A 23,570-nucleotide genomic window follows, 5' to 3' on the forward strand; every position below is an offset into this window, starting at 1 on the left:
CCAAATTTGTACGTTCTTTCGCAAATCATACAAGGCCGTCGCATAAAAGCAGATCTACAAGCACACAACGCCTCGCACCGCGAGGCGTTGTGTGCTTGTAGATCGGCTGTTTTCACTAGTTTAAATCATTTTTAAAATGATAAATTCAAAACGAACGGTTTTGGACATACCAAGATTTTCACCCGACGAAAACTGTCGCTGCAGTAGTGAGAACGCCACCGTCGCCCCCTGCAATGTTGTGGCCCTCAGCTTGGTACCCTAGACATGATTCGGCCCTTGGGGAAAACTAATTGGGGAACCCTGGTGTAAGTAATCAAGTAAGTATGTCCTCTGTCCGTCCGTCAGCAAGTCAGTAAGTAACTACTACTGTAAGTAGGTCTAAGTATGTAATTAAGCAAGTAAGCTGCCAGCCAGCCAGCCAGCCAGCCAGCCAGCCAGCCAGCCAGTCAGTCAGTCAGTCAGTCAGTCAGTCAGTCAGTCAGTCAGTCAGTCAGTCAGTCAGTCTACTAACAGTAGCAGTCCATCTGGTTCCAATCTGCTGCTGCTAACAAGCAGAGCAGTGTCTTCAGACTGCAGTCAGATGTCACTCACAAACCCCCTGCTGCACACTGTGCTGTGGCAGCGTATAAGTCCACACCACAGGGATACCTGGATGTACTGTGGCAGTGAATACCATACGTCCACACTGCAGTAGTTACTCATTTTCTCAATTATCTCCACCAGACCTGACGGGCCGAGGGCCAGAGATTATGTTTTCAGCCCGGTCTGTCCGTTTGTCTGTCTGTTTGTTTGCAGCTAATCTATCTCTGGTGCACTCACCCAATTAACAGACTTGGCCTTGCACCATAAGTCATAGAGTCCGAACAGGCCACGGCTATTTCTGCCTGACAATATTTTACCAAAAAACTATTTTTTTTGTTTGTTGCAAAACACACTTATTTGCTACTGGCCTAAAACTCTTTAATCGTCAGTCGAAAAATCAAGTCTTTATTTCCCCCATACTTTATACATTTGTACTTCACTAGATTTGGCTATACTCCTGCGTGCGTGCGTGTGTGCGTGCGTGCGTGCGTGCGTGTGTGTGTGTGCTTGCGTGCCTGCGTGCCTGCCTACCTGCCTGCGTGCATGTGCATGCGAGTGTGTATGTGTGTGTGTGTGTGTGTGTGTGTGTGTGTGTGTGTGTGTGTGTGTGTGTGTGTGTGTGTGTGTGTGTGTGTGTGTGAGTGCGTGCTTGTGTATTTTAACATACAGTAGAACATAAACAGATCCCACAGAGAGATTCACGTGGCATACATATGCTCTCCCATCTGCTAGAGGGTACAAGGAAGTCCTTTTGCAGAGTCCCAGTTTTGGGAAATAATTACATAACCTTTAGTTTTAAAAGAAACCATTTCATTTCAGTATGTTTGATATAACATAATTGTACATGACAACAACATAGGAAACAACAACGTCTGCAAAATCCTTAGTGTTAATTGAACTCTAAGCCAGTGGTCTTCAACAGGGGGTCCGGGACCCCTAGGGGGTCCTCTGAGTTACTACAGGGGGGCCGCCAAATCTTTGTGATAGGATCATTCTTTTTGAGAAGAACTTTAGCCAAACATAGCAGATCTACAAGCTCTCAACACCTTGCGCTGCGAGGCTTGTTGATCGGCTATTTTCGGCAAATAGGTTTGGTGTAGAGGTAAAAAAAAGAGCAGACAAAGTACAGAGTGAAAGGTCAGGTTAACTAAAAACACAAATCCAACATAGACTGATGTCTAACAAGTTTATGACTATGAAATCGATGAAAATCTGCATCACACATTTATACAATATGTAGAGGGGGTCCCTGCTTCATCTCTCTCTCAGCTAAGGGGTCCTTGGCAAAAAAAACATTGAAGACCCCTGCTCTAAGCATTTGAAATGGACAATAACTTTAACTCACTCACTTCATTTCAAATGCATTTTATTTATGATTACATTCATAATAGAGCATGATCTGAATGATGATATGGTATGTAATTTTAGAAGCTAATAAAAACTAACACGCGCACAGGCGCGCGCACGCACACACACAAGCAAGCAAACATTCACATGCAATTTAGAATATACAGTAAATGCATCTAGTGATCAACAAGAGCTAAAGCTACAGCTAACATGGTAGCACGGTCACAGTGTAGTTGAGTTTCAGGAACTTTCTTGTTGGACGCCAAGTGTCAGATGTCAATACATCCACTAACAGCTGTCCCCAAAGCACTGCTGTTTAACCTCTGGGGTCATGGACCCCCACCCCGGGGGGCCACAATAGTATCTTAGTATCACAGGTCATATGAGCTGATAGCTCATAGAATGTGGCAACACATTTGAATAGTCACTTTTTCCAATCCAGAGAAATGCAGTCTGATTTTATTCTTTTTAACCCATTTAGGCCTAGAATTATTGAATGCTTTAACCAGTGAAAAATAGCAGATATACAAGCTCACAGCGCGGCACCGAGTGCCGCGCTGCGAGCTTGTAGATCTGCTATTTTTAGGGAGATGGGGGTCCGTGGCCAAATAAATATCATTTTGGGGGTCCTTCACATGAAAAAGTTTGAGAACCACTGACATAGTAGTCTCTCAAGAACAGACTAACTGAGCTCCAGTTAAGTGAAAAGTACCTTTTCTTTGACGATGGCGAGCCAGATAGCTGACATAGAAACATAGAGGGATTCAAAAGACACTTATAGAATCGGGTCAAAATTCAAATTTTCACGATCTTTCAAAAATAGCAGATCTACAAGCTCGCAGCGCGGCACTCGGTGCCGCGCTGTGAGCTTGTATATCTGCTATTTTTTAATAGTTAAAGCATCCAATAATTTTAGGCCTAAATCAAAACAATTCCACATCCAATGAAATAAATAACAATTCAAAAGGAATTGGTTGTTGTTGTTGTTGTTGTTGTTGTTGTTGTTGTTGTTGTTGTTGTTGTTGTTGTTGTGAACTGCTGGTCGGTGCCACTTCAGGTCAGGTAAAAATAAAAAGGAATAGGCCCAGGGACGTGCTGGGCCCCTGATTCAGCCCGGGAAAAGGAGTTGGAGAGGCCCTCACTTGCAGACTTTTGTGCCTCGAGGCCCCAAATACTAACCGATGAACGTTTACTGTGATTTTAGGTCTCATCGTTTTTTTGGTATAAAGACAGTCTAATGATGTTGTATGTAGACCAGCCAGAGCAGTGGTCAAGGAAGCTAGGGAGTAGTGGGCCGGTATTCAGATGATAGACAAGCCAGTGGGGCCAATGTGATGGCTCTGTGGGCTGCTGCTACTCAGCGCTATAGAGAGAGATCTCTCTCTATAGCGCTGCTGCTACTCAAAGATTGGACATTTCAGATCATGAGAGACAAGCCAGTGGGCCAATGACATGAGTTATATTTACTTTGTGGGCCGGCCATTTTTTTTAATTAATCACCCTGGGCAAGATATGCGCCGTGCTTGGTTCTAGCGGAGGGTTCCCCAATTTGTTTTCCCCAAGGGCCAAATTATGTCTAGGGTACCAAGCCGAGTGCCACAACATTGCAGGGGGCGACAGTTCAGATATCGTCGTTGTCGGGTGAAAATCTTGTATACATGTCCAAAACCGTTAGTTTTGCATTTATCATTTTAAAAATGATTTAAACTAGTGAAAACAGCCGATCTACAAGCACACAACGCCTCGCGATGCGAGGCGTTGTGTGCTTGTAGATCTGCTGTTTTCACTACTTTCGTGCGACGGCCTTGTTTGATGAAGCAGAGTTTTATTTTGCGAAAGAACGTATACATTTTGAGATACAGGTTTTCCACCCGACAATGACGATATACTAGTGTTCTTGCTGCTCTTATACCACCATTATTACTGGGGTTGGTGGGGGCCAGACAGTAGCACCCCACGGGCCGCAAATGGCCCGCGGGCCGCTTATTGGGGAACCCTGTTCTAGCGGAAGTGGTGGAAGTGGTGCGTTATGGGAAGTTACATCATGCGGTGCTGTTCCCCAGCGAAACAAACAAACATAGATTGTAACTCGTTCTTTAATAGATGTAACGTTGTCCGAATCCATGTTTTTGTTTGGATATTGTTTATTGCGAGCGCAAACGACAGAGCGGGAGACGTACAACAGATTTTTTCCAGTGGGGAATATGTTTGCAGGAACACTGCACTGTTAAAAAAAAAGACAACTTCCGGGAAAATTAAGCCCCACCTCCTAGAACTCTCTGCCTCATATCTCGCCCAAGCTTTTCTCTTCGCAGATGAGTAAGCCTGGCTACGCGAGGCTTAACTGGAAGTGCCTATGCGTATTTTGTGACTGTGTACAATGACACTTATGTGGTATATTGACACAGCTATTATGGTCCTTTAAGATTAGGGTAAAAGGTTGGGGTTTGGTTTTGTGTAATGTCACAAGTTAATGCCAGTTTAAATCAACGTGTATGGTTTGTGTTTGATTTTTACAATATCACACAAAAAGGTACACCATTTTTAACAAGTTGTGATATCAGGTGTCACTAACTCACCCTCTGTGCCGTCCTCCACAATATGTGACTCATGCATGGTGGGCGGGGTCACTGCTGAGGTCCTCTAGCATGGTCAGCCCGTCGCACAACTGTTGGGGGGAAAAGGGGTTTTACAAACCGTACATTTTCAGAGACATTTGATAAATGGAATAGTCTAGATCTGATTAATTGAGTACAATGGACCACAATGGAAACAATTAAGCCCCCTGGGGCCTTTTATGTTATCCTTTTAGAATAACATTTGACCACTACCTGAATGTACTGTTATTAACAATCCTGCTAATAAAGTGTTAAATCAATCAACCAAAGACTGAGCTCAAGAAACTCTTAATAACAATCCAGAAAATCCCATTTTAGTGGTCCTCAGGGCCTGGCCATGTTGGTTTACTAAGTGACCAATGTTGAATTTGATATACATTTGAGTTGTTTATCGTCGTTGTCGGGCAGAAACCTCGTATCTCCAAGTTTCAAATGTGTACATTTTATCACAAAGTAAAGCCCTGCTTCACCATACAAGGCCGTTGCACAACAGTAGTGAAAACAGCAGATCTACAAGCACACAACGCCTCGTGGAGCAAGGCATTGTGTGCTTGTAGATCTGCTGTTTTCAATAGTTTAAATCATTTGTAAAATGATAAATACAAAACAAACGGTTTTGGACATACAAGGTTTCCACCCGACAACGACGATATAGTAGCTACCTGGTCATGATACAAGTCTTATATAGCAAAAACAGGTCTCAAAATCACACACCAACAACAAAACAAAACAAAAATCCCAGTCTTTACTAGGATTATTTTATTTATACTGTATATTGACCGAATCTACTGCATTTGCTATGGTTTTGTGCAAGTTTGTGCTGAAAGTGTGATTTTGAGTCTGTCACTCCCAGTTTCTCAGTCGCTGACAGAGTGCAGCAGCACCAGATTAAAGGTACATTCTCACTGGGGGACATGCAGGACCCCCAAACTGTCCGTCTGACGGCCGATGCTCAATTCTTTAAACAAGCCATGTAACCACATAAACTGCCTTCCCTGTATACTGTAGCTGAACCATCCACTAAACTGTGTTGCTGAAATCGAACTAGAAATGCTCTTAATCTTGTTTTGCAACATTAGTATGACAGAGTTATTAGTATGATCAGAACTGCGCTGACAGATTAATGTGCTTAAAGTTGGGTTAAGATCACCTTCATGCTAATGTAGACCAGTTATCCATGCAGTGATATGGCTACACACCACAAAGCACCTCACGGTTGCATCTCCTGCTCTAGATAAAGTGTATCAGTTGGTCAATTTGGTCTTATATCATGCCCAGGTAGCCATATCAGGGTTCTGCATTTAAGTTCAACATCACATTCACCAGGTATCCTTGTCATTCTGCACAAACTTGTCAGATCCAGGGAACAAGTTGAATGCAGTCAAGGTGCTGAGTGGCTGAGTACTTCAGGCCAGCTACTCTAATTATACCACTTTTTAAAGAACATGAACACATAAACATGTTGCAAATGGTTTCAAAAACGATGTACATGTAGTTTCCGTGTTGCAGTGAGTCTTTTTAGGCTCTGCAGTGAAATGGATAGGGACTTCATGTGTATGTCCACTTTGTTTCAAGTCTGGTCCTTGATGGTCCACTGAAATGACATGTACTTTGTACAGCTGGATCAAAGCCCAGTTTTTACACTAAGTCAGCATTTTCCCAATGGGGCAATATGAAAAGTATGCGATATAAGTAGCGATATAGTATGCTTTAAAATTAAAATGCCACTTTTGTTAAGCAATTGAACCCGGCCAGCATCCCTATTCTGGGGGGAACATTTGCCAAAAATGTACAGGTGCTCTTACAGGTCTGTTTTTTTATCAAGTATTAAGGGTTTTGTGGTACTGAATTTGCAGCTCAACAAAGGCTAATTTATGACAGAGGACAATTTCACAATGAATTAAAATCTCTGCGATATGATTATTGTGATTGTTTTGTACCACGATAAACTATAATAACGATTATCATCCCATCCCTAATATTATATTATATAACACACCAGAATTGAAGGTAAGATTGTCAAGCAATATGTCTTGTCCTACCTTGTGGCTGTAAGTTGTCTATGGTTCTTGGTCAATTTCCACCTGTTCATCTCATCCGGGTTGAGAACAAGGATGATACGGTGCCTTTATGAGGTTCCTTATGGTGAAGCTACTGTGTGCTTATCCTACAGACATAGCTTCTCTCCTTATCTGGTTCAACCATAAACGAAACGTCATTAAAAGTCATCAAAAGACATAGTTAGATCAAGATACTGATCAACCAGTTAAACAATCAATCCTTTTTGTTATAGCGAGCTTTTATATTCCACCTCTTCAGCGGTCACTCTATCTGGACTGAAGATATACATACAGTGTTATAGGAGCACACTGTGTGCAAGCGGTGCTGACGTGTGTGTGTTTGTGTGTATGTGCGTGCGTGTGTGTGTTTTTTCCCGATTCCCGGATCTGTTATCAATTTGTTCTGTGTGTGTGTGTGTGTGTGTGTGTGTGTGTGTGTGTGTATGTGTGTGTGTGTGTGTGTGCCTGCGTGCGTGCGTGCGCGTGCGTGTGTGTGTGAGCACATGCAGTACTGTACCTGTGTGTGTGTGTGTTTGGATAAAGATAGACACCTGTCGCTGCAGTCCAGGTTTCCCACGCACTTCAAACACGATGATGATAAGTGAGAACCCAGGCTTCTAGATCTGCTGATAGCTTTGTACATTCACACTCATAATGCAATCAAAGTGGGCAAATGATGTTTGTATCAAGTGATTTAATTTTGTGAGAATTAATGACTGCAAAGGGATCAGACGACAATCGGAAAACTCAGCTTTCTATTTTAAATATCTTTATTTATGTTTGTGTTTTTACCATAGCTATACGTGTTGTGTTTTGTTTTTGTCTTGAAGAAAAATCACACAGATTTAGCCCTTGTCTCTCGCACCGACTAGGGATGGGACGATAAGCGATATTATCGTGTATCGTGATAAAAACACTCACGATAATCGTATCGTGGAGATTTAATATATCGTGATATCGTCCTCCGTCATGCACTGGGATCAATTCACCTTCTATTTGCCGAGCTGCATATCCGGTACCACTTAAACCCTCTATTGGTAAAACGTTCTTCTAATATACGTATACTTGATACAGTCATTGTTTCACTCTCTATCAAATGTCTTTGCCAAAAGAATAGCCGATCTACAAGCTCACAACGCGCCGTGTTGCGACGAGTTGTGAGCGTGTAGATCTGCAAATGTTTGGCAAATGTTCCGCCCCAGCATAATGGATTTTGATTATCGCGATAATATCGTAAATCGCGATTTCTTTTGTCAAAATAATCGTGATATGACATTTTCGTATCGTCCCATCCCTAGCGACGTGCGCTGCAGTCTGTTTGCACGTCCCCACAGTTTACAGAGTCAGGAATAGCATGATAGTGTCTGCTAAGTGCATTATGGCATGAGGTGATTTCACATCTGAGGATAACAAACAGCCGTTCTCCACAACACACCTGTGATGTCCATCAGACAGCAGGGGGAATGAACCCCAACGCTAGTTATGATCGATGCCTCTTCCAAAGACACATACCAGCTCCGCCCACAAATGGACATTATTGATCGATGACTTACAATCCGGGGCTTTTTAGAAACGGTCTGTGAATGCATTCAGCTTGTCTGAGATGGCCAGCTAGAGTTAGAATTCTGCTGAACCACGGGCATTTCTGAGCACTGGTCGTTGAATAACAGGATGTGCTTAGATTGAACCGTCTATTGGTCAAGGCAGATCCTTGGCCCGGTGTGACCAGCAGCAATGCAGCTAACATAAATCACTCAATTCTTTTTTTGCTTTTGACTTTATTAATCCAGGTACAGTGTGTGCTGAGAACCAACCCTCTGTTTCAGCAACGTCCCGTTTCACTCTCTCATTCACGCCTGAATGCTGCCCAATACAACCACAGTCTTGTACCAGTAGTTGGATTAAGTTTCCCAAAGGGCACCATAGTTTACCCACAAATGCCAACTTGTTTCTTAAAAATATTAAAGATGGGGTGCCATGATTTTTACCCGCCCTAAAACATGATGATCAGGTATTATGATTATACTAAATGCCAACTTGTTTCTTAAAAGTATTAAAGATGGGGTGCCATGATTTTTACCCACCCTAAAACACGATGATCAGGTATTATGATTATACTACACTATACTACTATATTTTTATAAGGCCACACCCACCAGTTCATTAAGTATGCCTGGTTCTCAGGTGAGTGGTGACTGGTGAAGATGAACACCACAGTGTTTGGTGCATGGTAAAAGGGGAGGGGATGATTTTATGCTGTCATTTAATCTGTGTTTTTCGATCGGGCCTTTTGACTCAGTGGCTTTCAGCTTTCAGGAAGAAACCAAAAATACACAGGGAAGACAAATCTGCACATTATAACCACGCTCAGTGGTGTATTCGAATAATGTTAACTCCATAGACACATACAGTACAAAACAGAAAAAGTACAAAACTATGGCACCACCTCTTTAATAATTTCACACGCTCACATTGTGATCTTGTAGATTGACAATTTTTATTAGTAGTGGGCTAATGGTTTTAAGGGAGGGATGATCTTTCATGCCGGTCCAGGACATTGACCAAGTAACCTTCTGAACACAAGCGTGCTTCTATAGCATTTGGGTCAACTGCACTTTATTTCCCATGATTCAGCTGGTCATGTGATTTAGTGAGGAACTCAGGTCATGCAGAAAGGCAGGTAGGATTAGAGCTCCACTCCTTCAGTAAGTCGAGTTTTGAAATAGATATTTCAGGAGACATCAGGGACGTGAAGGCGAGGACATCTGGAAGATGTATTTATGCGTCCTGCTCCCTAGGGGGCAGCACTTAAGTGAAATCCAGGCCATGTAACTTGTGTTACATGACATGTCAGTTGGTCAGCAACATGTGTTGGTTGTATAAAGAAAGACCAAATACTTCTGTAAGTGACACTTACCTTTACATCGTTTGTCCTTCACTTCTCTCCCTGTGATCTATCACCCTGCATTAAGTCATTCTTCTTATTAGGTACATGTGCTAAACATATGGTGTGTGTGTCTTTGTCTTGGATCCTTTCAGTGTTGTGACACAGTTATGGACTAAATACAAACACACTATAGTGGGTATGCACGACATGCATAAAGTGAATGGCATATTGAGTGGCAAATTGAGTGGCAAAGTGAGTGGCAAAGTGAGATTAACTTTGTTTAATGCAATCAGATAGGACCTTTCTGTTTGGATATGTGGGCTGTCAAGGCCAGAAAGTAGTTTTTTGCCACTTAGTTCCCGTTTAATTTCTGGGTATGACCAGTAAGACTCCCTAATCGGGAGATAAGCGACTGTCAGGTCGCATGTAAAAATCGGCCTGATGGTTGCGCTAGTTTTGTTGTATTGTATCGACAATTCTAGTCAGGGCCGTAGCGCGCCTAATCGGCGCTCTAGGCGAGCTCTCTCGAATGCGCCCCCCCACTCCCGCGCGCGCGATTTTTGCGGGTTTTGTCGTGAATTTAGTCGGTTTTGGGTCGGTTTTGGGCTGGTTTGGGTCCACTCCCTCCATTTCGGCGCCCCCTTGGCGCCCCCTCTAGGCTGGCGCTCTAGGCGACCGCCTAGTCCGCCTATAGCTAAAAACGGCCCTGATTCTAGTCCACCAAATTTAACAACCTTCCCATGGGTGACTACAGATGAAAATGATCTCATTATGTAACTCGGGCAGTCGGGCACACTACATTGATGTGGACTGCATGGTGCATTATCCAAGGTCAAAATAAAAAATAAGTGCACTGGAGCCAGTGCAATGGAAGGTTGCTAGATGGATGGATAAGTTAATGGAAGTAACGAGTCACAACTCAAAGCCAAGTAAGATGTTTAAAAGAAATGTGCAGGGTCAGGGAAATAAGGATGGCTGTCTTTAAATCATATTGGTTCTGGATACAGGAGGCCCTGTTCCCCATCTGCCAGTGAGTCCTCAATAATACACCCATATCTTGTGTAAAACCATTTCATTCAGCGTGCGTCAGCAACCTTTAGTGTACAAGGCCATGCCGTCCCCTGGAAAGTCACTACTGTTTTTGTTTTTATCCCTTTGACCCCCCTTAAGAGCCACTCTTCAAGGATGGGGGGGGGGAGTATAGAATTTTCAGGAAATTGTACGGTTTATTTTTCATTCCTGGACTTGAGAAGACATTTTCTTGAAGGAGCTACTGTTTAAATTGCTATAGAAATATCTCTTTCACGCCAACACCAACAGCTATTACCCACTTTTTACTGTTTCAAGGCCAGAACTGTGTGGCATTTAGCGCTCTAGTGGGACTCAACGGTACAGCATGTGGCATGACGCTGCACCGTGATCACCATTTGCATCGGTTCCACGTTGAAACAGTCACTGTTTTTGTTTAAAAGTCAATGAGTTTATTGTAGCTACTTTTTTTTTACAAAAAAAGAAAAAAAAAGAAAAAGAAAAGATACGGTATAATAAGATATTTAGGTATTCAATGTTTTCAGCCCAATGACCCCTTAGTTGAAAGAGAGATGAAGCAGGGACTCCCACAACCTTTTCATAGATTCTATATAGTTTCATCGTTTGACCGCACAATCATCATTGTATTTTGGATTCATGTCAATTTGTGTTTTCAGATATTTAACCACTTGAACCGTCAATACTTAATAAACTTGACCTTTCACTCTGCTCTTTTCCCCCTCTAAGCCCTCTTGCCAAAAATAGCTGCGAGGCGTTGTGAGCTTGTAGATCTGCTATTTTTGGCTAATGTTCTCGGAATATGGATGCTAGGGTTCAAGTGGTTAATATAAAAAATGAGTAAAAAGGTTTCTATCACACGAAAATTTGGAGGACCCCCTGAAGTAACTCTGAGGACCCCCTAGGGGTCATGGGCCCCCTGTTGAAGACCCTTGGTGTGGAAGTTTTAGGCTATTTCCACAGTCAGTCGGCGCTGCAGCTACAGCCACAGTCGTCCATTATGCCACCTCAGTGAGGAGGTAAATGGGATTTCGCTTGTGTATATTTACTCTTCAATTACCGAGGAACACATTGTTTGCTTTGCTCTGCAGCGATCCGAATGGGAAGCCAGGAAAGTCCGAGCCTCCCGCGAGCCGGACATGAGCTGGTTACACTCCACAGAGCTGCAGTCAATAAGCAGTTAACAACAGAGCATTAACGAGGACCTGAATGTTTCTTTTAATGGCTAATTATAGAACATATGCTGGCATGCGACCTATGGAGAGGTATGTATGTTGGGGGGTCCGGTGTGTGTGTGTGTGTGTGTGTGTGTGTGTGTGTGTGTGTGTGTGTGCGTGCGTGCGTGCGTGCGTGCGTGCGTGCGTGCGTGCGTGCGTGCGTGCGTGCGTGCGTGCGTGTGCTGAGGTTGGTTGGGGTAGCGGTGGATTGTTGCAGGCCATGTGGTCGCTGGTCACGGACGACTGGAGTTGGACGGAGACAGGAAGGAGTTGGGGGAACTGGGGAACTGCCATTTAGAAGAGAGAGAGGGAGAGAGGGAGAGAGAGAGAGAGAGAGAGAGAGAGAGAGAGAGAGAGAGAGAACGGGGTTTACTATAAGGCTTCTTTGTGCCACACACATTCACAGCACACTCACACACTCACACACACACACACACACACACACACACACACACACACACACACACACACACACGCGCGCGCGCGCGCACACCCACAGGCCAGGGTCCAGCGTGTGCAGGAGGTTAATCAAACAGCCAGCGGCTCCAGTAGGTTTTGGTCTCTGAGGAGCTGCTCATGAGACCACAGATTCACTCCGTTATGAGCTGGCTGTTAACACATAGACGCTCCTGTGTGTGTGTGTGTGTGTGTGTGTGTGTGTGTGTGTGTGTGTGTGTGTGTGTGTGTGTGTGTGTGTGTGTGTGTGTGTGTGTGTGTGTGCGTGCGTGCGTGCGTGCGTGCGTGCGTGCGTGTGTGTGAGGGGGGGGGGGGGGGGGGGAGATTTGGTGACAGTTCATTTTATCACCAGGTTAGATGGGACAGTCCTGTCTTTGTGTGTGTGTGTGTGTGTGTGTGTGTGTGTGTGTGTGTGTGTGTGTGTGTGTGTGTGTGTGTGTGTGTGTGTGTGAGTGTCGTCTCTCTGTTATCTGCTATCTCTATCCCTGTTTCCCTCTCATTGGTTGAATTCTTCCCTACTCGGACCCGAGATTTCACAGCGGGGAAAAAAACTGTTTTTGCCATGTAAGAACCGTACATTTTGAACCCAGGTCCACATGCTCGCTAGGCCTGTAACTACATAATCGCAATTATTTGACATAATCATCATAATCATTTCCATGTTGAAAGATGTTCTAATATTTTCAAACATTTTCAAAAATAGTGGACATACCACCTGTAGCAGATCTACAAGCTCACAGGGAGGGAAAATGAAAAAGAGGGGTCCATTTCATATAGCTACTCTTGGTCTATCGATAGGCCTAAATGTGTGTAATCTCTGTGTTCATGTCAAGGTGCAGGTTTGTCCATATGTGTTGAAATATAATGTCCATGTATTTGCTAATCACAGTGTTTACGTTAACCATGTATCGTGATGCGTATCGTATCGCTAGTAAATGTATCGTTACACCCCTACTCTCCAGACATCAGACTGTCTCACCCCCTCAACACCCCCGTACTCGTTCCCTCAGTTCTCTACATTCCATTAAAAGCCATGGTTCAGGTTTTTACCCAAGAGTTCTTGTAAACTCGCCACTAGGGTTACCTGGAAATAAGATTTATTTCCAGGTAATTTATTTCCAGGTAATTTATTATCGATTTATAAATGGCTTTTGGCTGTTTGGCCGTAAGCTTATATTTGCATATTTATGTCAACCCCAAATGTTAAAACATGTTTTTAAAATGTTAAAACATGTGCAAACGCTTTTTCAGTAGTAAAGAAAGACCACACCTTCCCACAATCAATCCATTTAGCTTGTATTAATGAAAATGAATTGGATGAGCATGGGAGTAAAACAAAGGGAGGGGGGGGGGCAGAGGGGATGAAGTGATGGAGGAATGGAGGAATGGGGGAATGTGGGATGTGGGATGGAGGGAAGAGATGGGGGAAGAAGGTAGGCATGAAATAGGGTGTAATAGGGGTGGGCGATATGGAAAAATACAATATCACAATATCTTTCCAAGCTCTATCACGATACACAATCTTATCACGATCACAGGTCTAAATTGACCCTTGCAAGTATGTAACTCTGACAGTGTTCAAATGAAACCAAATGGACCCTTACGGGTCCATTTGGTTTCATTTGTTCACTGTCAGAGTTAAGAGGGAGACCTTGCCATTGTAAAGTTTGAGAACTACTGATTTAGACCAAAATGCAGGTTTAAATTGAATTCTGCAATTAATCTGCTGTATTAACAATTCAACAGGATTTTTTAAAATAAGGCTCCCTCATTGTATCACGATATTATACGATATCTCATGAAAAGTATGAGTATCGTGGAGACATTATATCGTCTCCACGATATTTATCACCATATCGCCCTCCCCTAGGCTGTAGTGAAGTGGGTTTGGGGTTTAAAGATGAGGCAATGTAAGGATGAAGGTTGGAAGGGTTGTAGGGATAAGGGGATGAGGGGGTTCGGTGTAACCTGTGTTGTGAGCTCGTAGATCGGCTATTTTCACGACACCGCGGTACACTGACATATATAAAATAGGGCCTATTAACTGACAAATGGACCCAACAGATTCTGCAGTTCACATGAGAAAGAGACGAGAGACAGAAGCAAGAAAGCTGGGAGAAAGCATGTGGGTGGGAGAGCCGCAGGGATCCAAGTCCTCCAGACCCTGGGACCGAGCAGAGAACAGAAGCATTGTATTTCTCCTACTATTGACTCATTGCTCAGAGCCCGGCCAGCAGGGCCGTGCAGAGAATGTTAGAGAGGCAGGGGCTGGCATTTCTAAAATGGCCTTTTGGTAGAAATATCAAAAATAGCAGACCTCCAAGCTCACAATGTGCCGTGACGAGTTGTGATCTTGGAGGTCGGCTATTTTCGGTGCGTGATACCATACTGAACTAAGCATAATCAAGTCAATACTGGAGATGTGGCGTAATGACATGGATTTCTACACAGAGGGCTGTATTTTGATAGTCTTAAGTACCAGCTCTTTTGCCTTAACTTAAAGGCCTGTCCATACGGTCTCCGACCACCAAACCTTTCATCTGAAGGGGAGCACACACTGGACGCGGGCGGCTGCGCAGCGTCGCGTCGCGGTATTGACGCACGTGAAGTGCCGTGCGGTAACCCCAACTGGATGCGGCGTGCTGCCACACAGCACATCCATTTCCCCCGGTGGGGAGAACCATGGAAGAACATGTTCACCGCGCGGCAATGCTGGAAAAATAGAACAGTGGTGTATCGGCGCGGCAGGCGAGGCGGCGGACCCGCGGCTGTGCACGGGCAAGTTATCTTAAATGCTGCCTTAAATGCTGCCTTTAGGCATGAAGGGGAGAGGGGGCATTTGCATTTCGTTCACAATAGTAAAAACTGCATTCATGGTCTGGAGAGGGCACGTTTTACAGATGGATAAAAGGGCAGGGGCTCAAGCCCCCTTCTCTATGTGTGCACGTGCCTGCCGGCCAGTGACTGACTGCAGTGTCTGGCTCCATGTCTCCCCAGTCAGAGGCAGACACTGATAAAGGCCTGCAGTTACAGCCGCGCTCTCTCTGAGGACCCCAGCTAGAGAAGAGAGGTGTCTTTTCATGCTGCCTGTTTGAATTGACAGTGTGCCCTGGCCTGGACTTACCCAGACAGACCTGATCATTATCCTGTTGTTTGAACCGCACAGCCTACAGGGAGCATGCTGCTATGTGGGATATTACTGTGTGTGTGTGTGTGTGTGTGTGTGTGTGTGTGTGTGTGTGTGTGTGTGTGTGTGCGTGCGTGCGTGCGTGCGTGCGTGCGTGCGAGCGAGCGAGCGAGTGCGTGCGTGTGTGAGTGTGTGCGTGGTGAATCCATCTACTCGACTGTACAGTACTGTATGTGTGTTTGTGTATTTATAGGTGCATGCATGTACTGAGTGCATGTTTTGCATGTTTGCAGGTGTAAGCGTGTGTGTGTGTGTGTGTGTGTGTGTGTGTGTGTGTGTGTGTGTGTGTGTGTGTGTGTGTGTGTGTGTGTGTGTGTGTGTGCGTGCGTGCGTGCGCGTGTGCGTGTGCATATGTGTGTGTGCATATATGTGTGTGCATATGTGTGTGCAATGCATATGTGTGTGTGTGCGTGTGTGTGCGTGTGTGCGTGTGCGTGTTCTAGTGTTTTCCAGCCAGGTGTCAGGAAACTTAAATGTTTTACGACGGGGCTGGCCTGGAATGCAGTGTATACTGCAATCCCACTGCTACTGTTATCATCACACACACACACACACACACACACACACACACACACACACACACACACACACACACACACACACACACACACACACATGCATCATTGAGAACAAACTGTTTGCATCCAGGGCTAAAGTTTGATTCCTGCTGGGTACACAACACATGGTAGACATGATTTTTAGAACCACGCTGAAAAGCTACCAAAACAACAATTTGAATGTATTTGCTCCCATTGCTACAGTATATCACTCTCTTTACATACACAACATTAATGTGTCTCTCCTCTTGTATCCCTTACTCTCTCCCTCGTCCATGCATCTCTCCTATATTTACACTTCTCCACCCTCTCTCTCTCTCTCTCTCTCTCTCTCTCTCTCTCTCTCTCTCTCTCTACTATGTTGTATGGGACTGTTAAGTTGTCCATCTGGAAGACCAGGAGAAATCAGGTCCAGGGGTTGGGATCAGTTCATACCTTGTTGAAGGGCATAGCTCGCATTAAAATAGAACATGCATGCCTATTACAGCCTGGTGGAAGACATTGAGGGGTTTGAAGTGTGGTGTGTAGGCGACGCACTATACTGTCACTTCAGTAACGACGGCACTTTACAGGTTGCTTAGGCCTGACCGAAGTTTTCTGAAAAACGTATAAATAACTTTGAAATATTATTAAAACATTTCAAAAATAAATATGTTGCTACATACTGTACATGCACTGTACTACACTAAAATGTGTTGAATGGGCCCGGCCTGAATGGGTTAAAAAAAAAGAGTTCTGTGGTTGAATAGAATCATTTGATTGTCATGATTGTTCTTGTACTGTAAAAAGGGTTTTAATAAAGTGGTCTTAAAATAATAATAATAATTTAAAAAAATGATCAATCTTTTCCCCTCACAGTGATCCGGTGCAGTTCAGTGTCCGTCCCGTCCGGTGCAGCCCGTCCCCATCATCATCAGGACCAAGATGAGGCGTCTCATAGTGTGTGTGTCCGTGCTGGTGGTCCTGGTGGCCGTCGCCAACGCCATGCCAAAGAAAGCAGTCAAAGCAGCGAAAGCAGTAAAAGCAGGTCAGCCCCACAACACTGTAACAGAGGAGAGACTAATATAATTTGCCATGTTTTTCTTCTTTCTTTTCACTACCAATTGTTGTCATTCATCAAAAATACAATTTAAAGGGATATTCCACTTTTCCGCGGCTTCATTCCTAAATTGTATTTTGCCATCAAACAAGAATATTTTCCAAGAGTATAATTTGTTGGGATTCCTTGTCCCCAGAAAGGGGGTCAAAGAAAGTCTATTGTATGTATTTCTTATGTCTGGTTACATTTGGTAATACACACCGGACAAAAGACCATTGATATTAAATATTGATGATGAACGTTAAATAAAATTGTTTAAATACGATGCTTACCGTATGTACTGTATGCGACCTTGTTATGGTCCAAAGGTACATTATGTCATAAGATGTAGTCGGCCCTTGGGTGTTTTAATATTTTCTAATGTGGCCCCCTTTGAAAAAAGTTTGGACACCCCTGATTTAAATGTAGGCAGTAGACACTCTTATACAGACAGAGTGACTTTCAAAATGCAAGGCCACCCAACAATAATGTATGTGGTTGAGTAATTAAAGTGTTAGTAACCACATGCTAAATAGTTACCAGGGTAACACGTAGACATCAAACCTAGCATCTGTTTAAATAACATAAGAATCTGTCAATACACAATGGACATACTGTAATTCATCAAGTGTAGATGCAAAGTGTTAGGGGACAAGGTGGAGTCTGAAGAGGTGAGTTTTCAGAAGAGTCCTGACTGATGGAGATACTGTACATACATCTGTATAATCCTAATCAGAAGGTCAGCATAATGTATGACTTCTTTGTTGCATTTTGGAACTCTTGTCCATTTTTAACTCTCCTGGAGCTCATGCAAGGACTGATTTAGATACTGTAAGACAGATTTTAGTGTTGCAATCTCCTGCAGCCTGATATGACTTTAGACTGAATTCTCTGATCCCTCCTGGACGCTTCAAGATTATGACAGAAAAGTGGTAGCCGCTTTCCATTCAGCGCAGCATGCAACCCAGAAAAGCTTCCATTACTTGACTTGACTAATGTTTACTCTCTTCTTTTTTTTATAATCAAAATTTGTATTGGGTTTTCACATAAATGTGTGACAGAAAAGTATTAAAATATTTGTACAAACTGAAATAAAACAAATTAAAGACATACCAAACGGAAACAAGAATGAAAAACAGACAAACATGTTTACTCTCTTCTTAAAACGATTACATAAAGATTGAATGAGAGGACAGAGGAGAATAGTGTAGATTAGAAGATGCAGCTCGTTTTCACCTGGTTCTCAGGTGTAATAGCAGCTCTGGGATTTGCTTGATTGATGCATGTCTGACAGCTCTGAAAACAAATACAGGAATCAAACATTCTTTGAAAATACTTTGTGCAGTACTTTATAATTTACTTCAGAGGGCTTTAGGCCTGACAGTATTTACCCCATGCAGGCCCGTCTTATTGGCCTTGTGAATGGATAGTCTTTCTTTCTTTGTTTCTCTCTTTTTTAGTTTGTCTTTCCTAATATGGATTTCACATTGTGTCCAACTCCACTGAAGACATTTTGGCAGGGGTGTCACACCAAATTCTGGGCCCTGGGTACAAGGATTCACTGGATTTATTTTGTGCTTTAACTATTGAAAAATAGCAGATATACAAGCTCACAGCGTGGCACAGCGTGAGCTTGTACAGTAGATCAGCTATTTTTGAAATATTAATAAAGTATTTGAATATTTCAAATCCTTCTAAGGTTTTTTGAAAACCCTATTTTTCTATGTCAGTGGTGCTCAAACTCTTTCATGTGAAGGACCCCCAAAATGATATGTATTTGACCATGGACCCCCATCTTAAAATATTTAGTTCCAGGGACCCCTCAGAAGAAAAAAATACACAATGTATGCAAGATTTGCATACATTTTCACGACTTTTAAAAAATAGCAGAGCGGCACTCTGCGAGCTTGTAGATCTGCTATTTTTCAATAGCTAAAGTATAAAATAATTAAGGCTCCTCCACCTTGGGCCCTAGTAACTCAGTCCCACTTTTCCCCCCCTTGTGACGCCCCGGCATTTTGGACACACATAAATACAGCAAAAGCTGCCACCACAAATACAGACTCACTTCATCCCTAATCCACGGCTACTGGGTTTGTTCAGAGATGAGGTTACAGTGGCAAGTAAATTCACAGACGATGTCGAGAGCTTTAATGACTAAAACAGTACAGAAGCTACAGAAGCTACTGATTTCAGAGGTCGAACGCGGGTTTAGTGGTTAATAAATAACAATGTGAAAGCGATACTGTGTTTGATGATATGACAATGTTGGTCTGCTACGTCATGATTCCACTCTAATGAAAATAAAAGAAATGAAAGAAGTATTACATTTTCAAGCCGATAAAATAAGAGAATATGAAACACTTGCACAGACATTTGATCATTCTCTTTATTACTGTACAATCACTAGTGCAGCGGTTCTCAAAGTGGAGTCCAGGGACCCTCAGGGTTCTAAAAGGACCCTTACAGGTCTGTAACTCTGAGTTCTTGAACAAAAAATGTTTGAGAACCACCGAACTATAGTGCAATTACTCGATTAAACATATCGCCGTTGTCGAGCGGAAACCTCATATCGCCGAGTTTCAAATGTGTACGTTCTTTCGTAAAGTAAAGCCCTGCTTCATCATACAAGGCGGTTGCACAAAAGTAGTGAAAACAGCAGATCTACAAAGCACACAACGCCTCGCACCGCGAGGCATGGGGTGCTTGTAGATCTGCTGTTTTCACTACTTTAATTCATTTTTTAAAATGATAGATCTGCTATTTTCACAGTAGAAGAGTGTTATAGAAAATGTAATTCCTCAACTCTTAGTGCTCGTCAGGGTGGGGGGTCCGCAGTTAAAATATGATTATTTTGGGGGTCGCGGCCTGAAAAGGTCTCTAGTGGGGCTATGTCTTGTTACCATCACCCCACCCAGGTTACCAAAACGAGTGTTTGTGTGTCTCCGCTCCCTCTCAGCTCCGGCTGAGCAGAAGTGTAAGTCCGGCCCGGTGGACCTGGTCTTCATCATCGACAGCTCTCGCAGCGTCCGGCCGCACGAGTTCGAGACCATGAGGAAGTTCATGATCGACATCCTGGCCACCCTGGACATCGGCCTGGCCGCCACCAGAGTGGGCGTGGTTCAGTACTCTAGCCAGGTGAGCAGCGTTCTCCTCTCCTCTCCTCTTTCATTCAACTCAGCACAGTGACTTCCAGAAAAGATTCTCAACCTTTTCTGGATCAGGGCCCACTTGAACATCTTGAAAGTGGTCCGTGGCAGGGGCGTCAATTGGGTATGGCAGGGGTATGCAGCTGCCATACCCTGGGTCCAGGGGGGAAATAAAAGTTACTTTTAAATACAAATCCATGAATGTCTCTTTGTCTGTCTGTTCTAGATATTATGTTGTTAAATTACAGTAAAATAACTACAAATGCAAAATTTTACAAAATGGTCACTTTAACAAGGTATTATAATTATATTCTCCACACTTTTATTCTCCCCATCTTGATAAAATGGTATATTCCCAAGTTCCGCGGGTCAGCTGGTGCAATGCATTATTGTTAATTGTGGCACGTTTACTAACATGCTAAGTTTATCTGCACTTGAACAACCATTCTAAGCTGCCATATTCAGCCCAAGAAACCGTAGAAACGGGGGGGGGGAAATAATAAAATGCACTTCTTAAAAAACATGTATCATGCCTGTTGCTATGCTAAGGTATGGCAACATGACTGGCCTCTTGCACGCGCGCCTCAAGACACCAGTCATGTTGCCATACCTTAGCTTTTTCTGAACTGACGCCACTGGTCCGTGGTCAGATGGGGTGCATGCATTTTCAGAGCTTTATAATAACTAGCCCTTACCCGTTCAAAGATATGAGCTCCGAAATGATGTGCAGTGTGTGGGTTATGGGATGTGCACTGTGCACACAGTATATGAGGGATGGAAAGTAACTTTAACTGGTGCTTGCATGATAATATGAAGGAGCATCAATGTAAGAAATACCCGTTTCGTTTAATGGCTATAGAGATACTGTACCGATCTGTACCGATGGACAATATCTGTAACAGGGCCAGACAACCCTCCCCCCCCCCCCGCGCACGCCCGCCCGCCCACCCGCCTGCATACACACACACACACACACACACACACACACACACACACACACACACACACACACACACACACACACACACACACACACACACACACAGAGCTGGTTAAACATGTTGCCTCATGCTAGATGCAGAATAGATATGCCTCATGCTAGATGCAGAATAGATATAGATACACCATAAAAATGCTAATATACCGGTACAGCATATGATTTGTGAAAGTGACAAACGGGCTTCACAGTTATGTCAGGTGTGTTCATATGCTAATGGTGATGCGATTTCAGATCAATTGCTCCAGCCACTAAGGAGAAACGCTGTGACAGACAGATACTCACTCAGACAGACACTCACTCAGACAGACATTTGGAAAATTATATGTTTGATATTATTATAATAATATATTATAATGGTCACATAATAATTCCCAAACTCTCATCAATCATAGATCAATGAAAACAGCATAGTATATATTTTGTACATGTTTTATTTTTTTTAAAACATTCATGTTATATATATCTTTTTAATGTTTTACCAATTATTTGGGAGCCTGCTTGCAATATCCTCACGGGAGAATCACTGACTAGTGCGCAGTGGAACCTTTACCGCGCTAGCACACAACACATCTCCTATTTAATAACACACTTTCCTATTGTGGTCCTTGATCTCAGACAAACAAAACAACACAGAACAGGCAATGGTTAATACAATTATATAAAACACTACAAGGACTATAATATAATTAACATTTTACAACACTAAACTGAAAAAATACAAACAATTAAATATGGTAAATCATTTCCTCAATGTCTTTTATCTGAGATCCGAAGAAGAAACTTGCTGTTTAGTATTTCTTCTTTTTTTTGCTTGATTTATTGAAACAATACAATAAAAAAAGTAAAACATTATTGTTCTTAGTCTTTTTTAGTTTTTTTTTTAATTCAAATGTATAAAACTAGAGGTTCGCGGCCCTTCGGGCCGCTCACATCTAGAGTCCACGCCCGCTTCTTTACTAAAAATGTTTTTTTTTTCAAAAAAAAAAAGTTTTTTGAAAAAAAAAGTAAAAAATCAATAAAAAAAAATTAAAAAAAAAAAAGTTAAAAAAAGTTAAAAAAATCAATAAAAAACATTTTTTTTGGGGGGGGAACTATTGTGGCGGAACTATTGTGCCGCAGCGCACGTTTCCGGTCGGACATATTTGACCGCCGGACGCACTTCCGGTTAAGAACTCCGTGTGCCACGTGATCAGTCCTAGCCAATTGGACTGCTTTGGGTCGTCTGTATGTCGAATGCACCGTTCGGTCAGTTTCAAATTGTTATATAGATGTAATAAAGTTTTTTCTGAGGGACAGAAAATGGCACACCTATATTGTGGCCTTGTTATGACAATGTCTTTCTCTTTAATAAGCCTCTCCTGTTCAAGTGGACAATGAATTCTCTTTCATTAAAATCCTCTCCCCTCCTCTTGTCCACTGTCTTCACTTGGTGAGAGGACTCATTCAGTACAGTTAAGTGGTGTGTGATGATAACTCTTCTTTCTCCATCAGGTCCTCAATGAGTTCTCCTTGAAGGCCCACAACAAGCTGGAGGACATGGTGAAGGGCATCAACGAGATCATCCCCCTGGCCCAGGGCACCATGACCGGCCTGGCCATCAAATACGCCATGAACTTTGCCTTCACTGCTGAGGAGGGAGACAGGCCCAAGGTAAACTCACTTTAACCACGACATCATTCTTTGACTGGGTCCCACAGGGATTAAAAGCCTTACACCTAGGGCTGTCACAATTATTACATAATAATCGTCTAATCGCGATTATTTGACATAATCGCGATTATTTTTCATAATCGTCATAATCGTTTCCATGTTGAAAAATTTTCATATATATATTTTTTTAAAGTAAAAAAAATAGTGGAAATAGCAGATCTACAAGCTCACAAAGCGTCGCATCGCGACGCGTTGTGAGCTTGTAGATCGGCTATTTCCACTATCAATGTTCTTTTTTAAGTATAAAGTTGTCAAATATGTCAGTGATTTCTTTGTATATTTACGTTACGGTGTCATATCTACCATGTGCAACTACAAAGCCTAAAAGCCAAGCAGAAATGTAATTGTCAACGACAAAGACACAATTAAATCGTTAACAGCAATTATTTGAGTGGCAATTAATCGTCATGTAAAATGTCATAATCGTGACAGCCCTACTTACACCCTTACACATGAATGATATTATCAGGAGGTACGAATTGCTTTAGAATGTGACGTATTAATCTGGTACTCAAAGTTACAACCTGTGAAAACACATGAGATGTTGGTGTATTTCAGCCATAGCCAAGCCTTCATCATAGAAGGTCTCACACATCTTCATCACAGAGTGATACATCGTCCAGTGTCTCTAACCCCATAGAGGGAAACAGGCCCAACTAAAAGGTCTTCCCAGAG

General features: G+C 43.0%; 2 protein-coding genes across 2 annotated transcripts in view; one reads left to right on the forward strand and one right to left on the reverse strand.

Moving 5' to 3' along the window:
- The window catches only part of rbpjl (recombination signal binding protein for immunoglobulin kappa J region-like), a gene marked incomplete at both ends in the record, with an annotated part of 38,643 nt that extends 34,098 nt beyond the window's left edge, over nucleotides 1-4,545 (reverse strand). The window contains one exon of the mRNA XM_080727966.1: nucleotides 4,509-4,545. Coding sequence (XP_080584092.1) covers nucleotides 4,509-4,545 — 37 coding nt within the window. The remainder of the gene's footprint in view (nucleotides 1-4,508) is intronic.
- A 7,131-nt stretch (nucleotides 4,546-11,676) lies between these two features.
- matn4 (matrilin 4) overlaps nucleotides 11,677-23,570 on the forward strand; it is a gene marked incomplete at its 3' end in the record, with an annotated part of 48,235 nt that continues 36,341 nt past the window's right edge. Inside the window, exons 1-4 of the mRNA XM_080727281.1 lie at nucleotides 11,677-11,806; nucleotides 16,817-16,985; nucleotides 19,996-20,174; nucleotides 22,677-22,835. Coding sequence (XP_080583407.1) covers nucleotides 16,883-16,985; nucleotides 19,996-20,174; nucleotides 22,677-22,835 — 441 coding nt within the window. The 5' untranslated portion in view covers nucleotides 11,677-11,806; nucleotides 16,817-16,882. The remainder of the gene's footprint in view (nucleotides 11,807-16,816; nucleotides 16,986-19,995; nucleotides 20,175-22,676; nucleotides 22,836-23,570) is intronic.

The sequence above is a fragment of the Nannobrachium achirus genome, assembly GCF_963921795.1.
Source record: "Nannobrachium achirus genome assembly, chromosome: 6".
In the NCBI taxonomy this organism is placed as follows: domain Eukaryota; kingdom Metazoa; phylum Chordata; class Actinopteri; order Myctophiformes; family Myctophidae; genus Nannobrachium; species Nannobrachium achirus.